At 48.8% G+C, this 20,295-nt stretch overlaps 1 protein-coding gene across 2 annotated transcripts in view; it reads right to left on the reverse strand.

The window, feature by feature from the left end:
• Nucleotides 1–736: 736 nt before the first annotated feature.
• LRRC45 (leucine rich repeat containing 45) overlaps nucleotides 737–20,295 on the reverse strand; it is a 33,686-nt gene continuing 14,127 nt past the window's right edge. For both annotated transcript variants that reach the window (XM_040330794.1, XM_040330795.1), the window contains 11 exons: nucleotides 17,574–17,632; nucleotides 17,405–17,482; nucleotides 15,618–15,753; nucleotides 11,747–11,824; nucleotides 10,131–10,242; nucleotides 7,993–8,063; nucleotides 7,818–7,910; nucleotides 4,657–4,749; nucleotides 2,406–2,579; nucleotides 2,136–2,283; nucleotides 737–1,089 (listed from right to left, as the gene is read on the reverse strand). In XM_040330794.1, coding sequence (XP_040186728.1) covers nucleotides 896–1,089; nucleotides 2,136–2,283; nucleotides 2,406–2,579; nucleotides 4,657–4,749; nucleotides 7,818–7,910; nucleotides 7,993–8,063; nucleotides 10,131–10,242; nucleotides 11,747–11,824; nucleotides 15,618–15,753; nucleotides 17,405–17,482; nucleotides 17,574–17,632 — 1,236 coding nt within the window. In that variant the 3' untranslated portion in view covers nucleotides 737–895. The remainder of the gene's footprint in view (nucleotides 1,090–2,135; nucleotides 2,284–2,405; nucleotides 2,580–4,656; nucleotides 4,750–7,817; nucleotides 7,911–7,992; nucleotides 8,064–10,130; nucleotides 10,243–11,746; nucleotides 11,825–15,617; nucleotides 15,754–17,404; nucleotides 17,483–17,573; nucleotides 17,633–20,295) is intronic.

Here is a 20,295-nt window from a genome sequence, read left to right on the forward strand (position 1 = left end):
TGATGCGTTTGATGGCATGGCACAGTGGCAACAAATTTATAATACAGTGGCTGCGTTTGATGGCATGGTACAGTGGGGACAATTTTATGGCACAGTGGCTGCCTTTGATGGCATGGCACAGTGGCAACAATTGATGGGCATAGTGGCTGCATTTGATGGCATGGCACAGTGGCGACAATTGATGGGCAGAGTGGCTGCGTTTGATGGCATGGCACAGTGGCAACAATTTTATGGCATAGTAGCTGCGTTTGATGGCATGGCACAGTGGCGACAATTTTATGGCATAGTGGCTGCGTTTGATGGGCACAGTGGCTGCGTTTGATGGGCATTTGAATGGATAAATATTCATTATTTTTTTTTTAGCATGGTGCAAATTTTCATTCTCAAATCTCCCAAAGTGATCGGAATTTTCATTTTCAAGGGTTGTCACAGACAGGAGTCCCCATTGAATGGTTTTCCCTCCAACATAATTGGATTTTCTCCCACTTTCTGTCTTGTGGGCAAATAAATTGGGTGCATTTGTCCACCAGAAGTACAGATAACAAGAACAACTTGACCTAACCTTTTCTTCTTATATCCAGATCAAATAAAAAAAAATATTGCCATTACATACATTTATAAAATACTATATTTTCAGAACAATAAATCTTATTAAAAACCGTATACAAAAAAAAAAAAAAAAAAAATATTTAAAAATTACTGTGCTGTAAAAATATACATATAACACATACAAATAATTACAAAGTCATTAAAAAAAATATATAAGAACACAGAATAAAAAATAAATTATTGTAAAAATGACTTATTAAAAATGATATTTCATTGCCTGAAAACGGCAGGATTGTCTGCGCCCAGGGCCGGCACTGGATAGGTGTAGAGAGATGGAGGGTTAGGTTCATGTTCTTCCACCAGGTGAGCCAAGTGGTGTACTGATGTAGTTCAGGACTGCGCTTTGGAGGAGGCTCGCTCTCTGCGCCTCTTGATCTCTCATCCTCAGGATCTCAGCATCTTTCAGCCTCAGCTTCTCCATCAGAGAGGAGATCTCACTTTCTTTATCCAGTAAGGTCTCACGGTGGGTATTGGCCTGTGCTGCAAAGGAGTGATAGAGTCAGAATACGCCATTCATTCCTATGTGAAACTATAACAAGAATACTCCAGAAAAGTGATCTCCAAACTGTGGCCCTTTGCTTGCCTTTATCCGGCCCTTGGGGCACCATGTCCCCCACTGACACCAGTGATTGGGCACTATTCCTCCACAGACTCTGATGATGGGGCACCATTCCTCCTACAGCCACCAATGTTGGGGCACCATTCCTCCCACAGCCACCAATGGTGGGGCACTATTCCTCCCACAGCCGCCAATGTTGGGGCACCATTCCTCCCACAGCCACCAATGGTGGGGCACCATTCCTCCCACAGCCACCAATGGTGGGGCAACATTCCTCCCACAGCCGCCAATGGTGGAGCACCATTCCTCCTACAGCCACCAATGGTGGGGCACCATTCCTCCCACAGCCACCAATGGTGGGGCACCATTCCTCCCACAGCCGCCAATGGTGGGGCACCATTCCTCCCACAGCCGCCAATGGTGGGGCACCATTCCTCCCACAGCTGCCAATGGTGGGGCACCATTCCTCCCACAGCCGCCAATGGTGAAGCACCATTCCTCCTACAGCCGCCAATGGTGGGGCACCATTCCTCCCACAGCCGCCAATGGTGGGGCACCATTCCTCCCACAGCCGCCAATGGTGGGGCACCATTCCTCCCACAGCCGCCAATGGTGGAGCACCATTCCCCCCACAGCCGCCAATGGTAGGGCACTATTATTCCCATAGCCACAAACAATAGGTCACCATTCCTCTCACTGATACCAACAATTTTCCTTGCACTGTTTAATCTTACTGACACCAGGTTTTCTAATGCACATGACCACAGTCTGGCCCCTCTAAAGCCTCAAAAATAGTAAACTGGCCCTTTGTTCAGAGAGTTTGTGGAGATCCATCAGAGCCCTTTTGAACCTTATGGACTAAGACTGGGATGCCATTATCATGTGTGTGTGTAAAGGCAGGCGTCCCAATACTTTTGGCAATATAGTGTATGTATTGTATTCTTTCAGCACGGTTAGTATGTAGTACCTTTCTGTTGTCTCTCCAGTGCAGATATCCTTTCTTTATGACCTTCCTGGGTGGCGAGCTCAGCCTCCAGATGTCCAATCTGTTCCTGTAACTCCACTCGGACCTTTGTGACTTCGGTGAGCCTTTCTTGGTCTTTCTTAGAAATTTCCTGCAGGTACAATATCTGGGTTATTTAATGACCATACACAGACGTTAATTGCATTCTCGCGATCCATGTTTTTCGATCATGTGCTATGAAAAGGTAAACGCGTGATTCGAGGTTCTCAGTACCTGCTGCAATCCATCAATGCGTCTTTTCAGACCTTCGATCTCTAAGCCGAGCTGGTTGTTCTGGGCCTGCAGATCCCCTGCCATCTGCTTCTGCTGCAGGACCTGAGCCTGAGCCTGGTCCCGGGACTGGGTTAGAGTTCGGATCTTGTCCTGCAGGACAGCGGAGTGCTGCTGCTGCTCAGAGGGAAAAAAGCAACAGTTACAAATTATACTATTTATTCATGTCCTTATCAATGTCATAGGAAATCAGATCTGAGAACATTTTAAAATCAAATAGCAAATAAAAAGCAAATACCCCCTAAATGACCCCTTTTTGGAAAGTAGACATTCCAAGGTATTTAGTAAGAGGCATGGTGATTTTTTTGGAAGTTGTTATTTTTCCCCCACAATTCTTGGGAAAATTAAGAAATGTTTTTTACACAAAATTGTCATAATAACAAGTTATTTCTCACACACTTCAAGTTACACCCCAAAATACATTCTGACACTCCTCCTAAGTATGGAGATACCACATGTGTGAGACCTTTACACAGCCTGGCCACCAGTGTTGCTCATCTTCCTTTAAAAAAGTAATTAGTTACAGTTACAAATTACTTGTCCGAAAAAGTAATTGTGACTCAGTTACTACATTGGCAAAGTAATTAGTTACTCAGCAAAGTAACTGTGACCGCTCCACATGCCCAGGCAGGCCCAGCAAATGCAATACTGTGTATAATTATCAACTTCACCTGCCCACAGTGCCCAACTGCCCAGGCACGTCATCCTTTGTGGGGAGAGCCTGGATAAGCCCACTAAGCTGCCTGATATGATATCTGGCTCTGACTCCCCACCTCCTGGGTCTGTGTGTACTGTGCGGGCGTACCTGTGACTCTCCATCGCCGACTGTCATGATCTCCTCGGCAGGCTCCAACGCCGATGTTCCGCTGGTTCCATCCGTTCTAGGCAAGAGTGGGTGGGAGTGTACGGGGACCCAAGGCTGCTGATGTTTCGACGCGGCCGCATCAGGTGGTCGGTGAGTCACAAGCAGCGTCACGGGAGGAGGCAGAGACTGCCCCCCCCCCGCGTGCTCTGAGTAATTTCGGTAACGCCGCCCAGTAATGGGAACGGCGTTGCCGAGAGGGAAAAAGTAATCTGATAGATTACTCGTTACCCTCAGGAGTCCCATCGTTACCTAACAGCGTTTATTTAAACGCTGTTAGTTACAACACTGCTGGCCACATACAGAGGCCCAACATGCAGGGAGCACCTTCAGGCGTTCTAGGGACATAAATTGTACATCTAATTTCATTCCTACCTATCACAGTTTTGAAGGCCCTGAAGCACCAGGACAATGGACTTACCCACAAAATGACCCAATTTTAGAAAGCAAACACCCCAAAGTATATTCTATGAGGCATAATGAGTCTTTTGAACATATCATTTTTTTCAAAAAGATTTTGGAAAAAGTGGAAAAAAAATGAAAACCTATTCTTTTTTTTTTTTACACAAAGTTGTCAATCTATAAAAGATATTTCTAACACATAGCATGTACAAAGTAAAAATTACACCCCAAAATACATTCTGCTACTTGTCCAGAGTATAGCGATACCACATGTGTGAGACTTTTACACAGCCTGGCCACATAGAGAGGCCCAACATGCAGGGAGCATTATCAGCATTGCCACCTCACTGTGCCCATTGCAGCCTCCCTGTGCCCGAGTCAGTGTACCTGAAATTCTTGACAGGCTGCGGGCGTCCATTCATTGTTTAAAAGTCGCGGTCTCCTCCTGGTCCCGTTCCGTGATAGGCGTTTCCCAGCAGCCTATCACGGACGTCTTCTCATCCTCGGACTCAGTTTCCCAACAGACACTGTGTTTAGTGTTCCACCAATCACGGACATCTTTTCATCCTCGGACAAGAGAACGTCTGCCCGTGATAGGTGGAACACTGAACACAGTGTCTGCTGGGAAACGCCCATCACGGAAGGGACCAGGAGGAGGCTGCGACTTTTAAACGATGTGCGCCCGCAGCCTGTCAAGAATTTCAGGTACACTGACTCAAGTATAAGCCGAGGGGTGTATTTTTAGCCCTAAAAAAAAAAGGCTGGAAAACTCGGCTTATACTCGAGTATATACGGTAACCATCTTCCGAAATTCGAAATTTCAAACAGAATACATTTGAATAGAATACAATACTCTAGATTAGAATAGAATATTTTTTTGTTCTGCACATGTCTAGAGTGGACCGGCTTTTGCTATTGGGTAACTCTCACCTCTTCCTGCTGAGCAGCACTCCGCGCCTTCTGGATCTCTTCTTCCGTCTGAGCGCGCTCATTCGCCAACGTCATCCTTATCCTGTTCAGTTCCTGTAGAGAGAGAGATCACTGAAATATTTGCCAGGCCAGGCAGTGTGCTTCATACAGTATGGGCTCCAAGGAAGATATGGACGATCTATTGCGGCACAGCTATATATATATATATATATATATATATATATATACACACACACACACACCCCATTTAAATAATAAAGACTTAATTTACTACCAACACTCTCCCCCCCCCCCCCCTCCGGTGTCACATTTGGCACCTTTCAGGGGGGAGGAGGAGGGAGCAGATACCTGTGTAATACAGGTATTCTGCTCCCACTTCCGGGCATAGATCACCGTGGTAATCTACGCCACGTCCGGCGCCTACTCCGCCCCCCCACGCTGTCTTCTGGGAGATACAGGTCCCAGAAGACAGCAGGGACTAGTAGGATCGTGCAGCGCGACTCATGCACGCGCACAGTAGGGAACCAGGAAGTGAAGCAGCAAGGCTTCGCTTCCTGATTCCCTTACTGAAGATGGCGGCGGCGGCAGCATGCAAGGACCGAGGGACGGGTCGGCCTCAGGTGCCGAGTGCCGACATTGCGGGTGCCCTGGACAGGTAAGTGTCCATATTTTAAAAGTCAGCAGCTGCAGTATTTGTAGCTGCTCACTTATTAAAAAAATGTTTTTTCGCCGGAACTCCGCTTAAACTTGCTTATGTTGCCCCACAATTGAAGATTTTTTAAATGTCTTAAATTATACCTTCAGTTCTTGAAAAATATAGCCTCTAAAAATGTCTATTAAATCTTGTTTTCTATATAAGTGGTGATCCTTTTATCAAACTATCTACTATCAAACTGACCACGCCAAGAACGGAAGCATAGCCATGCTGGCGTGGTCAGTTTGCATCCTTGTTATCACTGGTAGGAGACACAAGCATGCCTGTATCTCCTGTAGTCAGTTTTGTGGCAAAGCCTTGCCCAGCCCTGCTGTGTTGCGGCTGCAGCGGGTAGGAGCGTGGAAGCACTGTGTGTGACGTCACACCACGCCCGCTCGCTTGCTGTAGACACGCCCCCTGCTATGGGGAGGAAGCATACGAAGAAAGCTGTGCGGTTATCATTATAAAGGATTTATATAAAGTCAATAGTTTACGCGGTGCTTTACAACTTGAGGGCAGGCAGTACAAATACAATGGACCAGATTCAGATAGGTTAGCGGATCTTTAGATCCGCGTAACCTATCTGATTTACGATCCGCCGCCGCAAGTTTTTGAGGCGAGTGCTTTATTCACAAAGCACTTACCTCAAAACTTGCGGCGGCGTATCGTAAATCCCCCGGCGGAATTCAAATTCCGCGGCTAGGGGGAGTGTACTATTCAAATCAGGCGCGTCCCCGCGCCGATGGAACAGCGCATGCGCCGTCCGGAAATTTTCCCAGCGTGCTTTGCTCCAAATGACGTTGCAAGGACGTCATTCGTTTTGACATTTACGTAAATTACGTCCATCCGTATTCGCAAACGACTTACGCAAACAACGTAAAAAATTCAAATTTTGTCGCGGGAATGACGGCCATACTTAACATTGGCTGCGCCTCATAGACCCAGGGGTCACTATACGCCGGAAAAAGCCGAACGCAAACGACGTAAAAAAAAAGCTCCGGGCAGTCGTTCGTTTCAGAATCGGCGTAAATGCTCATTAGCATATTCAACGCGTAAAAGACACGGAAGCGCCACCTAGCGGCCGGCCTGGAATTGCAGCCTTAGATCCAACAGTGTAAGTCACTTAGGCCCCGTACACACGATAGAATCCATCCGCAGATAAATCCCAGCAAATGGGTTTCTGCGGATAGATCCTATGGTGTGTACACGCCAGCGGATCTGTTTCCGCGGAGAAATCTCCTCTGGGATGGATTCCAGCAGATCGGATATTTGCTGTGATGCACAACAAATCCATCTGCTGGAATCCATTCCAACGGATGGATCCGCTCGTCTGTACAGACTTACCGGATCCATTCGTCCAAAGGGATTCCCCGCACGCGTCGTAATGATTTGACGCATGCGTGGAATTCCTTATATGACAGCGTCGCGCCCGTCGCCGCGTCATAATCGCGGCGACGGCGCGACACGTCATCGCCAGAGGATTTCCGCGCGGATTTCAATGCGATGGTGTGTACACTCCATCGCATCGAAATCTGCGGAAATCTTTGAGAGGATTTATCCGTGGAAACGGTCCGCTGGACCGTATCCGCGGATAAATTCTCTCGTGTGTATGGGGCCTTACACCTGTCGGATCTTAGGCATATCTATGCGTAACCTGATTCTATGAATCAGTCGCATAGATACGACCGGTGGCCCAATACACTTTAATACAATAGAAATGAGAGCCCTGCTCCTTAGAGCTTACAATTTAAGAGGGAAGGTCGAGAGGTAATAACTGTGGAGGGTGTGGTGATGGAGAAAATAAATGTACAGTTGTTAGGTGGGGGCCAGATAGGCTTCTCTAAAAAGATGAGTTTAGAGGGATCGTCTGAAAGTGGATAAAGTAGGAGAAAGTTGAACAGATTGAAGGTAGAGAATTCCAGAGGATGCGAGAGGCTCTAGAGAAGTCCTGCAGGTAGGTATGGGATGAGGTGATGTTCGGAAATACTCTGCATCATTCGGAAATAGTTGGAGATACTCCATTCCTGAACCTTTCTAAGATCAGCCGAGCTGTCCCTGAGTATTTCTGAGGCTCTCCGGCGCCCCCCACTTCTGGTCACATGCGGTATTGCATGCCATAGAAGTCAATGTGGAACAAATTATCTTTGTTTCCATTGACTTCTATGGGAAAACTTGCTTTGATATGCGACTGCTTTGGATTACAAGCACTTGAAAAGATTATGCTCGTAATCCAAGGTTCCACTGTATATGGAAAGAAATCAATGAGCCGTCATACAAGTGAACCTGTCCTGACAAATAGCTTCTGGCTTATTCAGTTCTTCAAACAGCAATCTACAAAGTACTATGACACGTAATATAAACCAACCACCAATTATATTTCACTGACTCTAGTAGAACAGTGTCGGGATTATATGCTAAAGTTTACTGCATCTTGCAGGGCTATGTAGAATAATCCAGCAGATCTCACCTCCTCGAGCGCCATTTTTGTGGCCTCAATCCGCTGAACGCGTTCTTGCGCTGTTCTTTCGTTCTCCTCTAGGTGGCGTGTCATGTGCTCCACCTGTAATCACATAAGAGTTAGGCTCGCTCTTTGATGTTACCAGGGCATCAAGCTGAAGCAGAAACAGTCCACAAAGGCTTACTTCTTTCTGCCGCAGAATGTTGGCGTCATCCTGGGCCTGACGGAATCTCTTTTTTTCTGCTTCCAAACGCTCTGTAAAAAAATAAACCGCTTTAAAGGTTTACCAACAACTATGTAGTGCCAAGGTCCACCCGACAAATAAATCCCAACTCCTCTTTAATGGGGTTGTAAAGGTAAAAAATGTTTTCCCTAAATATCTTCCTTTCCCTTAGTGCAGTCCTCCTTCACTTACCTCATCCTTCCATTTTGCTTTTAAATGTCCTTATTTCTTCTGAGAAATCCTCACTTCCTGTTCTTCTGTCTGTAACTCCACACAGTAATGCAAGGCTTTCTCCCTGGTGTGGAGTGTGTGCTCGCCCCCTCCCTTGGACTACAGGAGAGTCAGGACGCCCACTAACACACAGCTTCTTTCTATATCTGCAACGTAGAGAGCGTCCTGACTCTCCTGCAGTCCAAGGGAGGGGGCGAGCACGACACTCCACACCAGGGAGAAAGCCTTGCATTACTGTGTGGAGTTACAGATCTGCAATGTAGAGAGCGTCCTGACTCTCCTGCAGCACTCATACGTCTATTTGCCAAAGACAACCTCTGGATATGACACTGAGCACGTGACCTCAACCTCTTTGGTGGACAATGGTGAGACCTGTTCTGAGTGGAACCCGTCCTGTTATACCGCTGGATGGTCTTGGCCACGGTGCTGCAGCTCAGTTTCAGGGTCTTGGCAATCTTCTTATAGCCTAGGCCAGTGATGGCGAACCTTGGCACCCCAGATGTTTTGGAACTACATTTCCCATGATGCTCATGCACTCTGCAGTGTAGTGGAGCATCATGGGAAATGTAGTTCCAAAACATCTGGGTGCCAAGGTTCACCATTACAGGCCTAAGCCATCTTTATGAAGAGCAACAATAATTTTTTTTTGTTCAGATCCTCGGAGAGTTCTTTGCCATGAGGTGCCATGTTGAACTTCCAGTGACCATTATGAGAGAGTGAGAGCGATAACACCAAATTTAACACGCCTGCTCCCCATTCACACCTGAGACCTTGTAACACTAACGAGTCACATGACACCGGGGAGGGGAAAATGGCTAATCGGGCCCAATTTGGACATTTTCACTTAGGGGTGTACTCAATTTTGTTGCCAGCGGTTTGGACATTAATGGCTGTGTGTTGAGTTATTTTGAGGGGACAGCAAATTTACACCGTTATACAAGCTGTACACTCACTACACAACATTGTAGATACAAAGTGTAATTTCTTCAGTGTTGTCACATGAAAAGATAGAAGAAAATATTTACAAAAATGTGAGGGGTGTACTTACTTTTGTGAGATAGTGGCCCAGATTCAAGAAGCAATTGCGCCTGTGTAACCATAGGTTACGCAGTGCAATTGCTTACTTCCTCCGGCGTTACGAATGCTCCCGATTCAGGAACATCGTAACGCCGACTGCAGCCTAAAATCTGCGTGGCATAAGGCTCTTATGCCACGCATATCTTAGGCTGCATTCTTGCATTGACCGCTAGGGGGCGCTCCCATTGTGATCAGCGTATAGTATGCAAATTGCATACTAACACCGATTTACAATTGTTGCGCGGGCCCTGCGTACGCAAGGTACGTTGTTTCCGTACGGCGTGCTTAGCGTAAGGCTGCTCCTGCCAATGCTAAGGATACCCGTCGTTCCCGCGTCGCGACGTTCGAATTTTACGTCGTTTGCGTAAGTGAATCGTGAATGGCGCTGGACGCCATTCACGTTCACTTTGAAGCAAATGACGTCCTTGCGACATCATTTGCCGCAATGCACGTCGGGAAAGTTTCCAGTCGGAGCATGTGCTTTACGATCGGCGCGGGAACGCGCCTAATTTAAATGATTCCCGCCCCCGGCGGGATCATTTACATTGCGCGCGCTTACGCCGGGCAAATTTGCCGGCGCGCCCTCGCAATTTACGGAGCGTGAATCGAGGGCAGCGGCGCAAATTTGCGGGGGCGCAGGGCAAAATGCCCTGTGCCTCCGCAAAAAAAGAGCAAATCTCTTTGAATCTGGGCCACTGTGTATATATATATATATATATATGTGTGTAAAATCTTATAAATCTTTTCTTGGGGTTACATACACCTTAAGTCTTGCAACAAGCAGCACCTACCTTCTGCCTGAATTGCTCGAAGTTTGAGCTCGGCACTTGTGTTGGTCAGCTCCTGCTTTAGCTCGAAAAGCTGTTCCTGCTGTCCTGAGCCCTTCCTCTCCAGCTCCTCCACCTGCCGGGTCATACAATGGACAATCGTCATTAGGATCAATGTAAGGTCCACCTGTCAGGAGAGACTATGTAGGCTGCCATGGCTGACCGCGTCGCCAATTCTTTGGCTTTAATGTCTACCTAAAACAATGTATTGGCTACCAACTTTTAAAGGGGTTGTAAAGGTACAATTTTTTTCCCCTAAATAGCTTCCTTTACCTTAGTGCAGTCCTCCTTCACTTACCTCATCCTTCCATTTTGCTTTTAAATGTCCTTATTTCTTCTGAGGAATCCTCACTTCCTGTTCTTCTGTCTGTAACTCCACACAGTAATGCAAGGCTTTCTCCCTGGTGTGGAGTGTCGTGCTCGCCCCCTCCCTTGGACTACAGGAGAGTCAGGACGCTCTCTACGTTGCAGATAGAGAAAGGAGCCGTGTGTTAGTGAGCGTCCTGACTCTCCTGTAGTCCAAGGGAGGGGGCGAGCACGACACTCCACACCAGGGAGAAAGCCTTGCATTACTGTGTGGAGTTACAGACAGAAGAACAGGAAGTGAGGATTTCTCAGAAGAAATAAGGACATTTAAAAGCAAAATGGAAGGATGAGGTAAGTGAAGGAGGACTGCACTAAGGTAAAGGAAGCTATTTAGGAAAAAAAAAAAAATTGTGCCTTTACATCCCCTTTAAGAAAAACGATTTACATCCAAGTGTCCTAATGATTCATCATTTTCTTCCAGGTTAACCACTTCCAGACCGGCTCACGCCGATATACGTCGGCACTTTGAGGAGGGATATCGTTATGGTTGCAGCTACCATAACCGCCGGTATCTTCTTCAGTGAGCAGTCCAGTTTCCGATAAAAGTGGTCTCTGCAACGGATTCGCCGCAAGATCACTTTTAATCCGCGACAGGAGAGGCTCATATTTAAAGTGGTTGTAAGCCTAGATTAAGGCTTACCTGTAGGTGTTAGCAATATCTCCTAAACCGTGGGTTTAGGAGATATTCGCCAATGACAGGCACCGCATGCGCCGTAGACAATGGCGCGCAGGCGCACTGAGAACAGCCGTCTTAAATTCGGCAATGCCGAATTTGACGGCTCCCACGCGCATGCGCGGAGTGACGTCATTGCGCTCCGGCCAATCACAGCGCCGGAGCGGCGATACCTGGAAGTTACCTCCGGGTATCATGGCTGCGGCTGGAGGGGGAGACGAGGACGGCATTGGGGGCTTCCATCTAAGGTAAGTATTGCAGCGCCCACAAATAAAAACGGTGTTCAAACCACACATGTGAGGTATCGCCGCGATCGGTAGAGCAAGAGCAATAATTCTAGCCCTAGACCTCCCTGTAACTCAAAAAATGCAACCTATAGAATTGTTTAAATGTTGCCTATGGAGATTTTTAAGGGCAAAAGGTTGTCGCGATTCCACGAGCGGGCGCAATTTTGAAGCGTGACATGTTGGGTATCAATTTACTTAGCGTAAAATTATCTTTCACAATATAAAAAAAAAAAATTGATAGATTGGAGGCTTACCTTGCTGCGGTAGACAAGGATTTTCTCATTGGAAGCTGCCAGTTCCTGCCTAAGTCTCAGCTCACGTGTTGCAAAGTCCTAAAAAAGAAAATGGAAGCAAAACATTATACACCGTTGTTGAAGTTTGATCTAATCGTCTACGGATTAGAGTCGCCTTCTTTTTTTTGGGATCTCTTCCCACATTGATGGCAAAATTAAAGCAGCGTTCCACCCAAAAATGAAACTTCCACTTTAAGTGTAGGTGACCCCCTGGCATGAAATTTTTTTGGGGGGGGGGGGTCAGATACCCTCTTTTTAAAGGCCTCCAGCTGTCACTTCCTCCCGGGGCTCCGGAAGGAAGTTCACCTCTCCCCCCTCCCTCCCTGCAATCTTCTGGGACACGTCACAGGTCCCAGAAGATTGCCCGACCATTCACAGCACGCATCGCGGCTCGCGCATTGCGTGCCCGGCTGTGAAGCCACAGCCTGGCGCCCACAGTAAGAATGTCGGCACCGCGGAGAGGAGCGGGGCTTCGTACACCCGCATCGCTGGACCGTGGGACAGGCGAGTGTCCGATTATTAAAAGTCAGCAGCTACACTTTTTGTACCTGTTGACTTAATTTATTTTTTTATATAGGGCACACACATCATTTATTAAAAAGGTCAGTCAACACAAAAGTGATATTTTATTTGTGGGTGGAGGTTGGTGGGCTGAGTGAGTCCCTGACTTCCTAAACATCTTGGATATGGAGTGAACTCTGATATTTTTTGTCCTGTCCTCTTCTCCAGGAAAGATCAGCCGTTAGGATGAGCGCCCCCTATTGGTATAGGAATGAGCACCATCCTTCTGAGCCCTGCAAATGCACAACACTATCTCTTGTCGCCGTAGTTGACCGCAGCAGCTCTCTCTCGTCGCAGCCGCTGAGCTCATTTACCCAGCGGAGAGCACAATGCATATATGCAGGGCTCGGAAGAAGGATGGTACTTCCTTCTGTACTGCTAGGGGGTGCGCATCCTAACGGCTGGTCTGTCGAGAGGACAGGACGCAGCTGTGAAAAATATCAACGTGTTTGGGGCGGGCTTCAATGCATGCACGAATGGTCTACAGCAGGGGTCTCAAACTGGTGGCCCTCCAGCTGTGGCGGAACTACAAGTCCCTTCATGCCTCTGCCTGTAGGAGGCACGCTTGTAACGGTCAGCCTTGCAATGCCTCATTGGAATTGTAGTTCTGCAACAGCTGGAGGGCCACCAGTTTGAGATCCCTGGTCTACAGTATGGGAGGAGCATAGAATGATATCTTTAAATTGGATTCATTTAAAACCCAACTCCCATGCAGTAGCAGCTCATTTTGCCCAGGGGTAAGCAGAAAGTATATACTCATCCGATCCTTCAATTCCCCCAGAAAATGGCTCTCCCCCCGTGGTCCAGTGGTGGACTCTTCCTGGTCTATAATGCATGCTCTAGGTGCGATGACATCAGGAACAGTCCACTATTCAAGACCGCAGAAGCGCTGGACTGGCAAACTGGTTTTGTGCTGGGAGGATTGGAGTATCAGGTAAGTATATCTTTGCTCTCCTCTCCCCAGGAATAAATAAGCGAGCACAGCCCCCCACTGCTTGGGAACACAGTTTTTTGCCTAGATTTGAATTAGTGTTAGTGAACTGCATAAGGAATTTCCACCCAAAAACTGAACTTCCGCTTTAAAGGAAGGTGACCCCCTGACATGCCACATTTGGCATGTCATTTTTTGGGGGGGGGGGTTGCGGAAACCCCTTTTTTTAGAGGGTTCCCGCTCCCACTTCCTCCCTGGGCACTGCGGCGCCAGAAGGAAGGTCACCTCTCCCCCCTCCCACTCGGCAATCATCTGGGACATGTCACAGGTCCCAGATGATTGCTCGGCCAATCACAGTGTGCAGCGCGGCTCGCGCATGCGCATTGCTTGCCAGGCTGTGACGCCACAACTGGGCACCTACAGTAGTGATGCAAAGCTTCATTCCCCCCCCCCCCTGCATCGCTGGACCCTGGGACAAGCGAGTGGAATGGAGTCGAATATTAAAAGTCAGCAGCTGCAGGATTTGTAGCTGCTGACTTTAAATATTTATATTTTAGTAGGAACTCCGCTTTGAGGCAAACTAATCCTTTAAGGCAGGGATCTTCAAACTACGGCCCTCCAGCTGTTGCGGAACTACACATCCCATGAAGCATTGCAAGACTGACATTCACTGACATGACTAGGCATGATAGGAATTGTAGTTCCTGAACAACTGGAGGGCCGTAGTTTGAGGACCCATGCTTTAAGGTGTCAACAGAAATTTAGATGAGAGTATTAGAATCTGGATTTTTTTTGACTGGATTGGGTGATGATCCAATGTATTTGGGAAAGCACATGGAAGACCCAAATAAGCACAACCAAACAATTAAAGGAGAAGTATAGCCAAAGCTTTTTCCGCTGTACTTCTCCTATGGATCACAGGAGTGCAGTTTGAAGTTTGGGCTAAAGCCCCCTGTGGGCTGATGTCACAGAGACGGTCCAGGCTCTGAAAAGATCCCAACCATATGGTCGGGATCCTGGACCGGCAGCTGGCTCCACTACCCAGTGAGTCCCCCATCGATAGATTTATCTCATATTCTATTCATAGTTCCTCTGACACACACAGAACATTGCATGTGAGAGGGCAGGTGGCCAGGTACCAGCTTTATGTCATCTGCTATTTTAAGTTGGTTATAGCATCTTTCAATGGGATTACAGGACCAGAAGTAAGAAAGGTAAAAAAATAATAATAATATAATATATTGGGGTTGATTTACTAAAAAGCAAATAGACTGCAGTTGCTCTAAAGCTTAGTAGGTAAACCTTTACTTTGCAATGAATACCCAATGAGGTGCATAGAAAAAAAAAAAAAGAAAAAAAAACAGCATTTTTGTTCGATTGGATGATAGAAGTCAGAAGAGCCTCCCGTCATTTACTAAGCTCTAAAGCAATTGCAAAGTGCACAGTCTATTTGCCTTTAGTAAATCAACTCCATTGTTCCTAAATCCTACATTGGGCTAGATTCAGGTAGCTACGCTATAATTTACGGCGGCGCAGCGTAGTGTATTTACACTACGCCTCCGCAACTTACAGGAGCAAGTGCAGTATTCACAAAACACTTGCTCCGTAAGTCGCGGCGGCGTAGCGTAAATGGGGCTGGCGTAAGCGCGCGTAATTCAAATGGGGAAGGGGGCGTGTTTTATGGTAATATGTGATGACCTGACGCGATTTACGAACGGCGCATGCGCCGTCCGTGTATATATCCCAGTGTGCATTGCTTCCAAGTACGGCGTAACGACGTATTGGTTTCGACGTGAACGTAAATTACGTCCAGCCCTATTCGCGAACGACTTACGCAAATGACGGAAGTAATTCAAATTTCGAAGCGGGAACAACGTCCATATTTAACATTGGCTGCGCCTCCTAATAGCAGGAGCAGCCTTACGCCGAAAAAGCCTTAACGCAAACAACGTAAAAAACGAACGCTGGGCGCAGGTACGTTTGTGAATCGGCGTATCTAGGAAATTAGCATATTCTACGCCGACAACAACGGAAGCGCCCCTAGCGGCCAAAGTTATATTGCACACAATTCTACGCCGCCGCAATCAAGTTACGTCGGTGGAGGAAGCCTATTTTTTCAGCGTAACTGCCTTTGTGAATCGGCGTAACGCTACGCGGGCACGGAATTCAAATTACGGCGGCGTATCTGGAGATACGGCGCCACAAAAGGTACCTGAATCTACCCCATTATCTTTAGAGCAAAGATCTGCATAATACATAATACTCTCCCCCCCATAAACACAAACCTGGTACAACACCCCTCTGCCCAATGATAGGGTCAGTACAACATTCCCCATATACCTCCTTCTCCTTTCGCAGCTCTTTAGCAAGTTGTTCCCGCAAGTTGGCACTGTCGCGCTTTGTCTGAGTGAGGATCAGTTCCAGGTCTTGTGCTTTCTGTTGTGAAAGAGCCAGAGCAGCGTCAGACATGTGTAACCTGGAAGAACAAAGAATACACCCAGTAGGAATGGGTACACTAAGTTCAGGACATAGTGGTTATATTTTTGTTCAAATGCATGGACTTAAATGCGAAAAAAAAAACACACACACACAGGAGGGTATAAAGGCCTAGTGCATTTGGCGTTTCCACCCTCCTATGTGTGTCTTTCGTAGTTACCTGTCAAAATGTCCCTAACTGTCCTGCCGGCAGGGGCAGACTGACCATTTGGGCTCTCGGGCACTGCCCGGGGGCCCATCAGGGTTGCCAGCCTCAGTAAAACCAGGGACAGTATGCAAAAATCTGTGTTTTTTTTACATCTATCCCTGAAATGTCCCTTACCGACATCCTTTTGGTCTAAAAATCCCAGGATTATAGCTCCCCCGCCTCTCCAGTACCTTCTCAGTGTGTGTAGGTGTCTATGTGTATTCTGTGTGTATGTATACTGTATGTGTGTGTATACAGTACTGTGTGGCCCCATAATCTATTGCCTGGGGGCCCCATAATCTCCTATTGCCCGAGGGCCCCCTGAGTTGTCAGTCCACTCCTGCCTGCCGGGTTATTTTTCTCCTTCATTGATGTGCGCTGATGAGGCTGCACTGATGGGCATTGATGAGGTGGCACTGATGAGGCGGCCACTGGTAGGTGATACTGATAGGCGGCACTGATGAGGCACTTAGAAGTGCAGTTATGCACTGGTGGGCACTGCTTAGGAGCAGTGGGGTCTCGAGTGTGTGGGACCGATGTCCCGTTTACACAAGGTGGTAACCAGCTTTTTTTTTCTGAAGAAAGCCGATTACTAGCTTCTGTTTACATCACGTGATCAGCTGTCATTGGCTGATTACGTGATAAGGGGCAGGGATCGGCCCCTTACTCTGATCTGTGATCAGCCAAGTCTCATCTCATGAACTCGCTGATCACAGAGCGGGCATTACATGCACGGGAGGACGTACATGGACACCCTCCTGGCAATGTAGGCCCGCGTTGTAGCCGTCTTTCGCCTAGCGCAGGCGGCAAGGAGGTTAATTATGACCCTGAGGAGGGGATATTATACCGATCTCAGGATGATAAGAAAATCTTATGTTCTTTATAGACCTGATGAAGGGGGCACTTAGACCCCTGAAACGCACTGGCTACTTTTTGAATTTTACCCCTGACACTTAATGGAATCAAGTTATATCTGGACCTCTTAGCAATAATATAACGCTCCTGTATAATAATATAACTCTTTTTACATCATACCTATCCGTGGAAGCCAGCATTAGTGGAACATTCCTATTTTTCTATTGTGCTACCATTTGGATGCATATACCACTGGAACACTGGAGAGTGTGTATCAAATTATCGCATAGACTCAATGTATTAGGGCCCATTCAAAGGTATGCAGTGAGCAACGCATGGTAAGGTTGCCATAATGGCCTTTTGAAAACACAGCTCTCAATAAACAGTACCACCAAAGCCACTTGAATAATTTCTCTTCCGTTCATGGACAGACACAGCATCCTTTGACAGTAGGGTTATGCACCTTCCTTCCAGGAGAGTTTAGGCAGAATTTACAGCACTTAAAGCGTTAACAACCTTTCCTTAGTGCAGCTCCTCCCAGGGGGCGTAACTAGTAAGGGGCTCCTATAGAACACATAGTGGTCCTTACTTGGCTGTCAGTGAATTTACAACAGATTTCCTATCCTCGAGTGTTTCCTGGAGTTTACCGATCTGCAAGGTCGTCGTCCTGGTTAAAAAAAGAAAAAAAAAAAAAAAAGCATAAGAAAAAAGTAATGAAAATAATTTTCCAGTCCTAGACGTTCTTCTCCAAAACCAACCTGTTGGAGCGACTCATCTCCTCCTTATGCCTGTCAATGGTTCCCATCAAGTCCAGAAACTGCAAAAGAAGTCAGTTACAGATTACAGAGATCCGTCCTCAGACACCGGACCACAGACAGTCCATCACTTACCGTGTTTCCCCGAAAGTAAGACCTACCCCAAAAATAAGACCTACCCTGATTTTCCAGGAGGGCTGTAATATAAGCCTTACCCCCAAAATAAGCCCTAGTTTAGGCTAGTTGTGGGCTGTTGGAGTCCTCTCTATTGCCACTGGAGTTTTCCCCTTCCCCCAGCTGTCAGCAGGGGAATTCAGCCCACCCTCTGCAAGGCTCAGAGCGGGCAGAAGAACTCAGGCGGGTCACGGAAGCGCCGAGCTGCGCTCAGCTGATCCCCGCTGCCCTCCTCTTCTGCCAGCTGTCATCAGGGGATCTTGGCCCCCCTCCCTCTGCAGTGCTTGTGCCAGGGAAGAACGATCTGGTGGGTCACGGAAGTGCTGAGCTGATCCCAGCTGCCCTCCTCTTCTGCCAGCTGTCATCAGGGGATCTTGGCCCCCCTCCCTCTGCAGTGCTTGTGCCAGGGAAGAACGATCTGGTGGGTTACAGAAGTGCTGAGCTGATCCCCGCTGCCCTCCTCTTCTGCCAGCTGTCATCAGGGGATCTTGGGCCCCCTCCCTCTGCAGTGCTTGTGCCAGGGAAGAACGATCTGGTGGGTCACAGAAGTGCTGAGCTGATCCCCGCTGCCCTCCTCTTCTGCCAGCTGTCATCAGGGGATCTTGGCCCCCCTTCCTCTGCAGTGCTTGTGCCAGGGAAGAACGATCTTGTGGGTCACGGAAGTGCTGAGCTGATCCCCGCTGCCCTCCTCTTCTGCCAGCTGTCATCAGGGGATCTTGGCCCCCCTCCCTCTGCAGTGCTTGTGCCAGGGAAGAACGATCTGGTGGGTCACGGAAGTGCTGAGCTGATCCCAGCTGCCCTCCTCTTCTGCCAGCTGTCATCAGGGGATCTTGGCCCCCCTCCCTCTGCAGTGCTTGTGCCAGGGAAGAACGATCTGGTGGGTTACAGAAGTGCTGAGCTGATCCCCGCTGCCCTCCTCTTCTGCCAGCTGTCATCAGGGGATCTTGGCCCCCCTCCCTCTGCAGTGCTTGTGCCAGGGAAGAACGATCTGGTGGGTCACAGAAGTGCTGAGCTGATCCCCGCTGCCCTCCTCTTCTGCCAGCTGTCATCAGGGGATCTTGGCCCCCCTTCCTCTGCAGTGCTTGTGCCAGGGAAGAACGATCTGGTGGGTCACGGAAGTGCTGAGCTGATCCCCGCTGCCCTCCTCTTCTGCCAGCTGTCATCAGGGGATCTTGGCCCCCCTCCCTCTGCAGTGCTTGTGCCAGGGAAGAACGATCTGGTGGGTTACAGAAGTGCTGAGCTGATCCCCGCTGCCCTCCTCTTCTGCCAGCTGTCATCAGGGGATCTTGCCCCCCCTCCCTCTGCAGTGCTTGTGCCAGGGAAGAACGATCTGGTGGGTCACAGAAGTGCTGAGCTGATCCCCGCTGCCCTCCTCTTCTGCCAGCTGTCATCAGGGGATCTTGGCCCCCCTCCCTCTGCAGTGCTTGTGCCAGGGAAGAACGATCTGGTGGGTCACAGAAGTGCTGAGCTGATCCCCGCTGCCCTCCTCTTCTGCCAGCTGTCATCAGGGGATCTTGGCCCCCCTCCCTCTGCAGTGATTGTGCCAGGGAAGAACGATCTGGTGGGTCACGGAAGTGCTGAGCTGATCCCCGCTGCCCTCCTCTTCTGCCAGCTGTCATCAGGGGATCTTGGCCCCCCTCCCTCTGCAGTGCTTGTGCCAGGGAAGAACGATCTGGTGGGTCACGGAAGTGCTGAGCTGATCCCAGCTGCCCTCCTCTTCTGCCAGCTGTCATCAGGGGATCTTGGCCCCCCTCCCTCTGCAGTGCTTGTGCCAGGGAAGAACGATCTGGTGGGTTACAGAAGTGCTGAGCTGATCCCCGCTGCCCTCCTCTTCTGCCAGCTGTCATCAGGGGATCTTGGCCCCCCTCCCTCTGCAGTGCTTGTGCCAGGGAAGAACGATCTGGTGGGTCACAGAAGTGCTGAGCTGATCCCCGCTGCCCTCCTCTTCTGCCAGCTGTCATCAGGGGATCTTGGCCCCCCTTCCTCTGCAGTGCTTGTGCCAGGGAAGAACGATCTGGTGGGTCACGGAAGTGCTGAGCTGATCCCCGCTGCCCTCCTCTTCTGCCAGCTGTCATCAGGGGATCTTGGCCCCCCTCCCTCTGCAGTGCTTGTGCCAGGGAAGAACGATCTGGTGGGTTACAGAAGTGCTGAGCTGATCCCCGCTGCCCTCCTCTTCTGCCAGCTGTCATCAGGGGATCTTGCCCCCCCTCCCTCTGCAGTGCTTGTGCCAGGGAAGAACGATCTGGTGGGTCACAGAAGTGCTGAGCTGATCCCCGCTGCCCTCCTCTTCTGCCAGCTGTCATCAGGGGATCTTGGCCCCCCTCCCTCTGCAGTGCTTGTGCCAGGGAAGAACGATCTGGTGGGTCACAGAAGTGCTGAGCTGATCCCCGCTGCCCTCCTCTTCTGCCAGCTGTCATCAGGGGATCTTGGCCCCCCTCCCTCTGCAGTGATTGTGCCAGGGAAGAACGATCTGGTGGGTCACGGAAGTGCTGAGCTGATCCCCGCTGCCCTCCTCTTCTGCCAGCTGTCATCAGGGGATCTTGGCCCCCCT

This window comes from Rana temporaria, chromosome 12 (genome assembly GCF_905171775.1).
Source record: "Rana temporaria chromosome 12, aRanTem1.1, whole genome shotgun sequence".
NCBI lineage: Eukaryota > Metazoa > Chordata > Amphibia > Anura > Ranidae > Rana > Rana temporaria.